Consider the following 12,953-nt stretch of genomic DNA (forward strand, 5'->3'; position numbering starts at 1 on the left):
TTATTGTAAGCTTGCAAAATATTGTAGATTTTAGTAATAAGGCCTTTGTCTGATGTGTCATTGCTAAAGATGTTTTCCCAGTCAGCGGGCTCTGTTATTACTCTCTTGGTGAATTCTTTCATACCAAAATATTTTTAACACCCATAAGTTAGATTGTATTAGAAGTAAATCTCTTTCAGAATTATATTTCATTGCACTCTATATGTTTGTGTGTAAACACATACACACAAGTATACACACTACAGTTGTCCAGTCTAGAAAAACACACTGCAGGCTGCCCTGCATGACAAATATTCATTTTCTTTCTTAGTATAAGGGTGCTTCCAATAGGCCCTCTGGTGCTTCCATAATTAAGTATTCCGTTGGTAACGGTGAAGCTGATGGTTGGAACTCACCAGCCGTCCACCAGAAAGAAAACCCGGCCGTCGGATTCCAGAGCGGTTTCGGCCTTGGAAGCCCTGTCTTACAGGGTTGTGATTAGTCAGGCTTAACTCACCGGCACACTCAGCCACGTGGCCCAAACACTGCATGGGATACATTTATATTTTTAAAAAGTCAGTCACTCACTACCGGGGGTTCAATTCCACCACTTAGAGACCATAGAAGGCAGAGTAGAGCAGCTCCTGTTTCCAAGACGATAACCCTTTTACAGGAGTAGACAACCTTCTCCTTCTCCTGTAGAGCAGTTGATAGTTTGTGTGTTGGTGACCCGTTAGGTTGCGAACCACACGATCAGCAGTTCGAAACCACCAGCCACTCTGTGGGGGCAAAGCCGACGCTTTCTACTCCCGTGCAGATGTGCAGTCCTGGAAACCCACAGGGGCAGTTCACCCTTTACTCTTAGGTGGCTGTGAGTTGGAGTCAACTCCATGGCAGTGAACTCGATTGGTGTTAAAATCCCCAAAGTGTTAGAGCACAGCTGTCATTTTTAGACTCCCCCAAAGAGTGCCCTCCCCACCCCTATTTTGGAATCCAGAAAATATTTGTCCAAAACCCGGCCTCAGACGCTGGGGCAGAGCCGGGAACTTTTCGAGATCAATGAGCAGTTTTGGGCTGGAACCTAGCGCAGCAGCCTAGGACTCCAGGGGGGTGGGGCGGGGGGAGCAGTTTTCCTGGAGACCCACAGCCCCGTTCTGCCCTCTCACAGATGCTCCGGAAGCTCAAGGGCTATGATTCTTTCAACACCCTGCTGCTGCCTCCCCGCCCTCCTGGGGAGAAGCTGCCCACGGAGGTGTACGAGTACTTTAAGGAGTTGAAACGGTCGAAAGAGGAGCAGATGAAGGCGAAGTATATGGAGAACCACTCGCAGGAGAACGGTGAGAACTCAGCGGCAGAACCCTAGCCCCCAGCCACTGCCCTGCGCCTTGGGGTCGCTGCTGCTGCTCTAAGACCCACTGATTCCCGAGCACCTGCTCCTGCCAGGTGGGTGCCTGGTGGCTTATGTGTTTTATTCCCAACCCTTAAAGGAATTCAGCCCTCTTACTCCCTTCTTATGGGTGTGAGACTGAGGCACGTTCACCTGGCTCTAGAGCCCAGTGGGGTGTTCACACATACACTCACTCACACTCTAGTGGCACCATGATTAAGGTGCTCTGTTGGCAGTTCAGACCCACCAGCAGCTCGGCAAAAGGAAGGCCCAGCAATGTGCTCCCCTAAAGACGACAGCCCCGGAAACCCCCTGAGACAGGTCTGCTCGGTCCCGTAGGGTCTCTGTGCGTCAGAATGGACTCGCTGGCACACAGCACGAGAACACTTGCCGGAACTGGACACCCCCTTACGGAAGGGCTGCGGGGAGGAGATGAGCCAGTCAGGGTGCAGTGTAGCAACAATGAAGCACAACTTTCCTCTAGTTCCTAAATGCTTCCTCCTCCCACTATCATGATCCCAGTTCTACCTTACAAATCTGGCTAGATCAGAGGATGTACATTGGTACAGATAGGAGCTGGAAACACAGGGAATCCAGGACAGATGATCCCTTCAGGACCAGTGGTGTGAGTGGCAATACCGGGAGGGTGGAGAGAGAGTGGGTAGAAAGGGGGAACCAATTACAGGAATCTACGTATAACCTCCTCCCTGGGGGGACGGACAATAGAAAAGTGGGTGAAGGGAGACATCAGACAGTGTAAGAATGACAAAATAATAATTTATAAATTATCAAGGGATCGTGAGGGGAGGGGGAGCGGGAAGGTAGGGGGCAAAATGAGGACCTGATACCAGGGGCTTTAGTGGAGAGCAAATGTTTTGAGAATGATGAGTGTAATGAATGTACAGATGTGCTTTATACAATTGATGTATGTATGGATTGTGATGAGAGTTGTATGAGCCCCCAATAAAATGATTTTAAAAACAAAATTTTTTTAAAAAGAGAACCCTTGCTGGATAGCCACACCTGTGCTGAGCACTGTGTGTGGACAGAGGAGCAGACCAACGCAGAGAGGTCTGGGCCACAATTTGAAGTGGCAGAGTCAGGATTTGAACTCAGGCCTCTCTGACTCCCGACTCCTTGTCCCTAGCCATCACACTGCACTGCCCCCTTCCCGTGTGTGCGCATAACCAGACGGCTGGGTGGAAATCCATGTCCTAAGCAATGGAGGGGCTGTGGGTTCAGATCAACTTCTCAGCCTCCTACCCTTTCTGCCCCAGCACCCAAGTTACCCACTTCTACCCAAGGGCTGCCTGGTGTGCACCTGCTGGCCTAGAGCACGGTGGTTTGTCCTGAGGCATGCATTCTGTCCTGCGTCTCTGCTCCCTCCTCTGGAAATACACCAGCGCTATTACTTGTCTTTTCTCTTCATCTGTACACCAATTGGCTTTTATGCGATTGTCTTCCTCGTACCTGCCTCCCCCACTGGACAAGAAGCTCCCAAAACAGCAGTGAACACCGACCCTCCATTTGCCACCCAGTGCCTATGACGGCACCAGACCCATCCCTGTGCCCCAGGATTACATGCTGTAGAAGGGAATGAACGATGAATGGACTCAGTGCGGTCCTTTGCTCACGCCCTTGGCCTGTCTTACTGCCTCTCAAAGAGAAAGAAGCGAGTCAGAAAAGGCTCGTTTGGCCTAAAAGGAGATGAGAGGAAAACATGGAGCAGAACTCAAAGTCTTTTTTTCCCAAAAGTCCAGACAAGCAGGGACAGTAGAGCACAGCAGACTCCCCAAGACCATTGCCCCAAGATACTCTTTAAACCCAGAACCAAGGCCCCCCTGGGAGTCCCTTTTAGCAAAGTCACAGCGTGACGTATAAGATATTAAGGATATTAAGATCAAGGCTCTGCCTAAAAGCCATCAGTCTGAGACCAGAAGGCCAGCAATCCCTCACAAGCAAAGATGAGACGCTAAGGGAAACCGGGTTCTGGAAAGGGAATGAACAGCCCAATCGAAGAGAAAGCTGACAGACGCGTTATGACCAACGCAACCGATGCCCCGAACGGTGTGTGCAGAAATTGCCAAACAGGAACCTGACTTGCTATGTCAACTTTCACCAAAAACTTTTTTTAAAAAAATGTTTTTAAGGTTGGGGGAGGTAATGAGAGAAGACTGTTCCCTGCCTGTTCTCATAGTCACAAACACCAATGGGCTCCACCAGTGTTCTGGGGGAAAGGTCAGAGAAACGTGCCCCAGACTGGGAGTATAGACAGTGATACTGTGGGCAACCCAGGCCCAAGGCTGGAAACTGCGAGGGGCTTGATTTACTGAGGGCCACTTAAGGGCGTGAGGGCACTGCAGTCGTGGGCTTGTTCCTCTGTTTGGTCCTCAGAGGAGAACTGACGGTGTGGTGGGGGCACCTGGAGGGCTCACCTCTGCTTCTCCCCTGTGCTATTCTTTGAGCATCTGTGCTCTCTGCTCTCATCCTGTGACCCACCCTTCTTGCTCCTGAGCCCACAGCCGGGCAGGCCAGGGGCTCCAAGTGACATCCTGCCCTCACCCAGAAGAACATCCCCCTCTCTGAGCTCCAGATGATCCAGGTGCCTGCAGCTGCTTGTGTCTCAGGGGCTGGGGTTCACTTTGTATAACAATAGCCCACTGTGCTGCTGTGGTGGTGGATTGGCTATGGTCATGTTATGTGGATTGAACTGCAAGGTCAGCAGTTCAAAACCACTAGCCTCTCCAAGAGAAAACAATAAGGGTTTCTACTCCTGTAAAGAGTTACAGTCTCACAAACCCACAGGGGCAGCTCCACCTTCTCCTAGCTAGTCACTGAGTCGGAATCAACTCGATGGCAGTGAGTTTGTGGTTTTTTGGGGGTTTTTTTTGTTTGTTTGTTTGGCCGTCACAGAGACCTGTGGGGGGATGCTGGGCCAACCAAATGACTGACAAGCTTCACAGTGACCGTGGAAAACGCTTGTGCTACCTCCTGAGGGGGAGCAGACTGCATACACATTAATATGATTGCCAAGAGACAGAGACAGAGAAGTGGTGACCGTGGAATTGCAGTTGGATCGTACAGGTTTTGCTCTTCTGAAGCTTCTAGTTTTTCTAGCGCAATTTTGCTTTTAAAAATGATCAAATCTGGAGACTCTCTGTGCAGAGGAGCTTAGCAGCAGCCACCTAACCGCAGCTGGTATTTACTTGAAGGTGATGCTAACCAGGTGTCCTTTCTTTCCTGCCCTTTCCTGTCTCCCCTCCCCACTCCCTGTAGAAGAGGAAGAGTGGCCCCCATCAGACCAGGCAACTTCCGCCAGCACTAAGCGGACCTCGCTCAGCCAAGGAATCTCTGTCACATCCAACATGGAAGAACGGCACATCGCGAAGGTCGACTCCAAAACCTACCCCGATGAGGAGGAGGAGGACGAGAGCTTGGAGAAGATCGTGTTTCAAAGTAACCGGGTGTTCTTGGTTGGGTGCCAGCTCATTCTGGGCAGAAGTGGGAAGACGGTTCTGTATCTTTTCACTTTTCTCCAGGAAACGCATCCTGGGAGCCCCAGAACTCCCCCAGCCGAGGCTTCCCCACTTCTGCTAAGGATGAACCCGGAGATAGGCCGACAGGCTTCCTATGTCATACATTCTGCTTGCCACAGTGGCTTGCCCCAGCGGTGTAGCAGGTTATGTGTTGGGCTGCTAACCTCTAGGTCAGCAGTTCAAACCCACCAGCCCCTCCACAAGAGAAAGAGGAGGCCGTGTGCTCCATCTGTAAATGTTTTACAGCCTCAGAAGCCCTACAGAGCAGATCTGCTCCGTCTTACAGGATGATTATGAGTTGGAATCAACTTAAGGGCAGTAGAGTGTTTTGGTTTTGGTTTGGTTTATGGAGTGCTCAGAGAAACGTCTCGGGGGACCCATTCTTCCCAGGGTTACTTCCATTGGACTCTGGCAGCGCCATGCCTGTGGAGGAGGGTCAAGGAGAGGGTGGTAGGCAGGCAGAATGGTTGATGTGTTGGACAACGTTCCTGGGAAATGTTTATGATCAACTAAGGGGGAAAGCAAACTATAAAAACCAATCTGTACAATTTGATCCCCTAGTGTCCTGGGCCCACTTCCTGGCAATCATCTTGCCTGAGTGACAGAATACATTAGAGCCAGGCTTTGAAAGTCACATTCAGCAAATCTGGGTTCATGGGGCCATTACTCTGCCAGGCATCATAGGCCATGCCGCATCATTGTCCTCTCTCAGGGAACAGGAAGCATTGGCAAGACCAGTGAGCTCTCTACGGACTCGGGTTAAGTTGTCATGTTCAACCCTTGTCAACATTGTGGGTGCATTAAGGCAGAAGTGCACAATGGGACAAGGGGGACTGAAGTACAGGAATCCAGGCCTCATGTCCAATCCACTTTGCTTCTGCTGGCCTGCCCCTTAGCTTCTGGGCCCTGCTACTGTCCTCAGTCCCTGGGCTGACCCAGAGCCAGCCCCGACCTCCCACGGAACAGGAAGCACTCTATGATACGAAGGATGAACAACCCTCTAAACCACTTACATGCCATCAATAGCTAAATTATAAGAAATCCAGGCAATGAAGTACCTTCACAGCTGTGCCTTTAAAATGAGCGCGGTCAGTTTTCAAGTGAATAAAAAGAGGTCTGAGAGATGATACATGAAAAACCCAGTTTTGCTATTCAGACACCGTACCTGCATTTGGAGTGACTATTCCCACTCCTCACTCATCAACAGGGTTGGGTGCAAAAGACCCAGTTGCCATGCAAACACGTCCATTGTGAGGACATGGAGAGTGACACATCAGATCACAGAATGGGGGACGACCACATCCTTACTTCACCACCAATCGCATCACTGCTTAACTGCCAAACTGTATCGCTACGTAACTGCCAAACCAACTGAGCTGACTTGTAACCTTAACCATCACAGCTAGCATTGCCTTCACTTTGACATTTGTTACTGCCAAACATAAGTCAAATGCATGAAATGTTCAGATAGTAAATGTTGTACAATTGGTGTAAATGCTAAAAGTCAGATAACGAGAGAGTAGGTGAGAGGTGAGGGGTCTATGTATTTGGGTAGATATCACTCTGCATATAGAGAACATCACAGCTTGCTCTCGCCCACCCTAGACATCCCTTTAGCCCAACACTGGTCCATCTAAATTGGGGATCAGCAAACTTGGCCATAAGAGGTCAGACAATAAATGTTTCAAGTACTGCGGGGCATGCTCTGCTGCAACGACCCAGCTCTGCCTTCGTAACGTGAAAGCAGCCACAGACAAAGGCTGTGGACCGATAAACCTTATTTACAAAATCAAGTGGCAGGTCACATTTTCCTCTTGGCTTCAGTTTGCCAGCCTCTGATATAAATCATTCTTAATAGCAACTATGGGGGAAGATGGCAACTATGGAAATTCCAAAATATAAATATGCCATTATCTATCAAACCATTTTGTCACTGAAAATCATACTGAACTAAGCAGGTCCACACAGATGCCTTTTCACATTTCAACAGGAGAGATTCCGCAAACTCCAGCATTAGAATCAGAGTTATCCGTATTTTGAATTTTCATAGCTGTGGACAAATTAGGAGCTTTGGTCTCATACTCGTTACAAATTCATCTGCTAGCCACAAGGTCAGCAGTTCAAAATCACCAGCTGATCCTTGGGAGAAAGACAGGCCTTTTGACTCCCGTAAAGAGTTACAGCCTAAGAAACTCACAAGGGCAGTCCTTCCCTGGCCTAGAGGGTCACTGAGAGTCGACATCAACTCGATGGCAGTGAGTTTGGTTTGGTTTAGTGGACAAGTTATTAGCCAAAAGGGTAATCCCCTGAGCTATAGGTGGGAATGAGGGCCACCGCAGCATGATGGCAAGTCACATTTACCATTTTATATAACAACATTTAATAAGAAAACCTGTTTCCCATTTCTATCAGAGCCCATGGTAACTCTGCATGTGCACATGGACAGGGAGCCCTGGTGGCACCGTGGGTTACACGATGAGCTGCTAACCACAAGTCAGTAGTTAGAAACCACCAGCAGCTCCACAGGAGAAAGATGAGGCTTGCTACTCCCATAAAAAGAGAACTGCAGTGTCCGAAACCCCCAAGGGTTGAGTCAGCATTGCTTTGATGGCAGTGAGGGAGTGATCCCTGCAAGCATGTGCACACGCGTGTATTTTTCATCTGCAGCTGACAAGCTACAGAGCATCGACAGCCACTCTGTGGAGGAAGTTGGAGAAGTGGAAAACAACCCCGTAAACAAGGCTATCGCCCGCCACTTGGGCATTGACATCTCCACAGATGGCCGCCTGGCCAAGAACCGGAAGGGCATTGCCATTATCGTCCACGGGACACCCCTCTCAGGTAATGGGCAGCCCTGGGGGAGGTGAAGCCCAGGTGTCCCGTGCCCTCCAGAAACCTCCTGCCTTCCAGGGTGGCATCATCAGCTGCGTGGGCACGAGAACTACTAACAAGTTCATTGATAAAAAGTCTTTGCAAGCATGTGTTCTAGAGTCACCAACCCAGTCAGTCCTCAGAGTGCCGTTTGCCAGTTCTGTGCCTTTGGGGAAGGCACTTAAATTTCCCGTGGCTCGTCCTTGACTACAAAGCTGTAGCAGTATCCAATGTGAACATGAGAATGGAATGAGGTCATCCTGTCAGATGTTTAGCCTCACACTTGACACATGATCAGACCAAAACCACACTGACTACCATCGAATCGATGCCGACACACAGTGATCCTATAGGACAGAAGAGAACTGCCCCTATGAGTTCCTGAGACCGTAACTCTTTACAGGAGTAGGAAGCCCCATCTTTCTCCCACAAAGCAGCTGGTGGTTTCAAACTGCTGACCTTGTAGATCACAGCCCAATGTGTAACCACTACACCACCTGTGACACATGATAAGCACTCATTATTATCATTACTACAATGATGATGGATATTTACTGTCATTGTTAATTGTAACCCTGCCTGGTATTTGGTACTCGATTGGAAAAATAACATAATGCTAACCACATTGTCCTAAATAACCACCAGGAATACAAAGGGGCTTCAAAAAGTTCGAGGAAACATTCCATTATCTTTTCATTCCATTTTCACATAAACTTTCTGAAACCCCTTCTTATGTTGCCAAAGGTGCCCTGGTAGCGTAGTGGGTTTACGTATTGGACTACTAATCTCAAGGTCAGCAGTTTGAAGCCACCAGCCGCTCCATGTGAGAAAGATGGGGCTTTCTGCTGCCGTAAAGCGTTGTGCCTTGAAAACCCATAGAGAGAGTTCCGCTCGGTCCCGTCGGGTTCCTCTGCGTCAGAATTGACTCCATGGCGCGACTTCACTTTGGAGCGATTATGTTGCTAACAGTAAGCCAGACAAGGAGTGAGCTCTTCGTGAACAGGCGGGCCCTTTATTGCCTCTAAAACTTACACACGCTCACTGCACCCTAAACCACCTGCAACGAACGAGATCTTCCGCTTACAAATGGACCTGCAGTTTGCAGAACTCCTTCCCATCCGTTTCCGTGTGTAGACCTCCCGCCTGCCCTCGGAGGGGAGCGCGACAGTCCCCACTTCACAGGCACAGAGACATTCGAGGCCGTTGGCCCAAGATAGTGGCACGATGAATGGGCCTGCAATTTTCTGAGCTTCCGCCTACTCAAAGAAAGGACCCGGGACCCTTTTCCGACCCAAGCACTGCCACTCCTACAGAAAATGCTTCCAGAGCATTCTCTATGTTTTAATCACTGAGAGAGGTCCCAGGAACCTTTAAACAGGTGACAATCCATGACTTCTTTCCCTGCACCCACAGACTAAGGAACCATAGACCAGAATGTAAAAGATAGAAGGCCAGATAGGAATCGAACAAGACAAGTAAGAATGTGGTTTCTGAGTGATTAAAAGACTCCGCCACCCTCAGGAACTAGCCATTTCTGCATTGGCTCTGCAAGGCTTGTCGGAAGACTGTGATGGATCGGCAGAAACGTGAGACCAGGTTAGCCCTGAAGGTGCATGTGACCTTGAAGGAGCCACTAAGCCCTGTTCTAGGGTAGGGTTCACCCGATTTTATCCAGAGATGAAAAGCCTAAAGAGAGCAGCCAAAGGTAGACTCTGCTGCAGACTATAGCAAAGATTGTTTGCAAAGAACCATCACAGAAAACAGTTGGGAAGTTTGTATCAAAACCAGACTGGACATTGCACCTTTGGGCTTTCTGGTCAAATTTAAACAGGTGACTTGGAGAGACAATAAAAGACTCCCTTGTTCAAAATTCAGACACCAAAAGTCATCCTCAGACTGTTAAATCGCTGGCCTCAGAGGCACGGAGTTAGAGGAGAGGGAAGATCCTCATTGTTAATTTATACAACTCTGAGTATTTTGAACTTGTATTCCTTTAATAATTTAAAAATGTTAAAATATTAGAGAAAATTCAAGGCATTGAATTATTTAAAAATAGAGGGGGAGTATGTGCCAACACTTTGACCTGGCATTCTGAAATTCTCTCAGGAAAATAATTAATGATGCAGACAAAAATTAACTGCAAAAAAAAATCACTGAAGCACTGTTTGCCATAGTTTAAAAAAAAAAAAAAGAGGAGAGATTGAAGTGCTCGGTATGGTGACCTGGTTAAATAACCTGTATGTCTTAGCTGTCCAGGGCTGCTAACACAGGAATACCACAAGGGTGTAGCTTTCTCAAACAGAAATTTATTCTCTCCTAGTTTAGGAGACTAGAAGCCTGCATTCAGGGCACTAGCTATAGGGGAAGCTTTCTTTCTCTGTGGGCTTTGGGATGAGGTCTTTGTCAGCTTCCACATCTATTGGCCTGGTGGTTCTTGAAGATCTCCAGGTGTCTTGGCATCCATCTTCCCTTGGGCCTCTAAGGTTCCTGGTGCAAGGACTCTTGAGTCCAAGGGAAGGACTAGGCTCCTAGCTCTGCTTTCTTGGTGGTAGTGGGTCCCTCCTCCTCTGCTCGCTTCTCTTTCCTTTCATCTCTCGGGAGATAGAAGGTGCTACAGGCCACACCCCAGGGACATTCCTCCTACAAGTGTGTGACCTGAGTAAGTGGGTTGCATGGCACCCTAATCCTCTTTGAAATGACTGGCTGATCTTACAGGATTACAGCATGTGAATGATTACATCATTACATAACTAGAAACACCGCAGCATTACCAAACTGCCAAGCCACTGAGAAGTATAACCCAGCCAAATGGACACATATTTCATGGGAGACAAAACTCAATCCATGACACCATAGCACATTCTGGTAGTGAATTACGTTACCATTAAAATGAATGCCTTAAAAGTATTCTGAACCAGCAAAAAGATGCACATGATATATTGTTCTAAGTGAGGGAGATCGTCTTGGTGATGACTTAGTATCTGTATGATTTCCTGTCACTGCTGTAACAAATTCCCACCGCTTCAGTGGCTGTAAACAACACCCACTTATTCTCTAACCTCCCGAAGGTCAGAAGTCTAAAATGAATTGGCAGGGCTTTCTTTGGCTGGGGGAGTGGGGGAGCGGGGACCGCTCTCGACCCTTTTCCTTACCCTTTGTAGCTTCTGTTGTTCTGGTTAAATGCCATCCAGTTGATCTCAACTCCTGGTGGCCCCGTGTGACTTTGTAGAGCTGCCCCAGCGAGTTTTCTAGGCTGTACCCTTGAAGGAAACATGATCACGTCTCTCCCCCCGGGTGCAGCTTAGTGGATTTGTACCAATAACCTTTCAGGTTCCAGTCCAGGACTTACCCATGAGGCTGCTCACCTCTTGGCTTGCGGCCCCCTCTGCCATCGTGAACGACAGCAGCGTAGCATCTTCTGACCTCGCTCCCTCTGCTGCCATCACCCCATCACCTGCTCTGACTGATCCTCCCTCCTCCCTCCTTGAAGGAGCCCTGTGTTTCACATGTTTGCTACCGTGGCTAGGTGCCACCGAGCCTGTTCCGACCCAGTGTGGCACCATGCACTGTCGAACAAAACAACTACCCAGACCTGCGCCATCCTCACAATTGTTGCTGAGCTTGAGCCCTCGGATTTTGCGTGAATCTGTCTTATTGAGGGCCTTCCTCTTTTGTGCTCCCCTCTACTTTACCAAGCATCATGTCCTTCTCCAAGAACACGACTCTCTGGACATGTCCAAAGTATGTAAGTCTCAGCAACCTTGCCCCTAAGGAAAAGTCTGGCCATCTTGCTTCCAAGACAGACCTGTTTGTCCCTTTAGCAGCCTAGGGTAATTTCCATTCACCAGCCCCACAATTCAAATGCATTGATTCTTCTTCAGTGTTCCTTTTTCAGTGTCCCCCTCACACGCATGTGACGCTGTGGAAAAGACCACGGCTTGGGGCAGGCGCACCTTAGTCCTCCAAGGAACCTTCCTGCTTTTCAAGACTGTAACGAGGTCTGTGTAGCAGATCGGCTCAACGTCCTTTTGGATCTGTTGCTTTCACATGCACTGAATCTAGCTAAAAGCAAGACAAAATCCTTGGCAACGTCAACCTTTGCTCCATGGATCATGACGTTACCTACTGGTGCCATGTGAAGATTTTAGTCTTCACCTTGTGCCACAAAGTAATTCAGAATGATCTCGAAATGGTTGATTTAATCACATGGGAAAATCCCTTTGATGTCATAAAAGGCGACATTCGTGGGTTCTGAGGATGAGGACATGGCCTTCTCTAGGTGGGGGTATTCTTACTTAGCCTGCTATATAACCCACTTTTGGGGTCAAAGAAGATGAAAGAGTTGCCCTTGCAGACTCCACAACCATATGCTCACTGCAGTGCCTCTGGAGAGTGGATTATGGGTCTGCTCATCTTGTCTCTTATCTCTTAATTTCTGCACTTTTCTGCTTTCTTTGTGCTGAGCCAAGTATTTTGAAATGAAGAGAGGGGAAAAAAATAAGTTGTTTTTTAAACCAAAAAAGCCTTCTTCTTCCTTAGAATCAGAGATACAAGAGCAACAAGATATTTTAAATGCTGTCTAACAAAATTGCTTTCTGAAACTGGAAAGAAAACAGAGAGAAGTGGGTCACGCGAGTGGTGGGATTAGGACACGACGCTGGGGTCCTGACTCCGAGCTCTTGAGTTCCCTTCTCTTCCCGGCAACCATCCTGGCCACAGGCCACACGGAGCGGCTGGAGAGAGTACCCTGCTGCAGCCGTTCTTCCAGAGCTGGGATCGAGTACACCAGACACATGGGAAGTTACCCTCTGACTTTTCTGCAGGAAAGTCCGCCGCTGCCGCCAGCATAGCTAAGTACTACAACGCGGCCTGCCTGAACATCGACTCCGTGGTGCTGGAAGCCATCTCAGACGGGAGCAGCATCCCAGGCATTCGGGCCCGGGAGCTCTGCATCAGGGCGGCCATCGAGCAGTCCATGAGAGAGGGCGAGGAGTCTGGTAAGAGCCCCCTTGGTGCCCACAGCCTCTGGGGAGGCTCTTTTTTGGTTTTGTTTTGATTTGGGGGATTTTTTTGCTTAGTAATTTTACTTTTATTCAATCATACATCAAAGATAGGGCTCTATGGGGAAAATGAGGTGACTTTTTTTTTAATAAATCATTTTATTGGGGCCTCATACAACT

The 12,953-nt window shown here is 48.6% G+C and overlaps 1 protein-coding gene across 1 annotated transcript in view; it reads left to right on the top strand.

Annotated features, from left to right (window-relative positions):
• HYDIN (HYDIN axonemal central pair apparatus protein) overlaps positions 1-12,953 on the top strand; it is a 402,419-nt gene that overhangs the window by 288,236 nt on the left and 101,230 nt on the right. The window contains exons 38-41 of the mRNA XM_045293924.1: positions 1,148-1,316; positions 4,643-4,822; positions 7,570-7,743; positions 12,597-12,770. Coding sequence (XP_045149859.1) covers positions 1,148-1,316; positions 4,643-4,822; positions 7,570-7,743; positions 12,597-12,770 — 697 coding nt within the window. The remainder of the gene's footprint in view (positions 1-1,147; positions 1,317-4,642; positions 4,823-7,569; positions 7,744-12,596; positions 12,771-12,953) is intronic.

Source organism: Echinops telfairi, unplaced genomic scaffold (assembly GCF_000313985.2).
Source record: "Echinops telfairi isolate 266 unplaced genomic scaffold, ASM31398v2 ScPeMD7_2291;HRSCAF=2852, whole genome shotgun sequence".
NCBI lineage: Eukaryota > Metazoa > Chordata > Mammalia > Afrosoricida > Tenrecidae > Echinops > Echinops telfairi.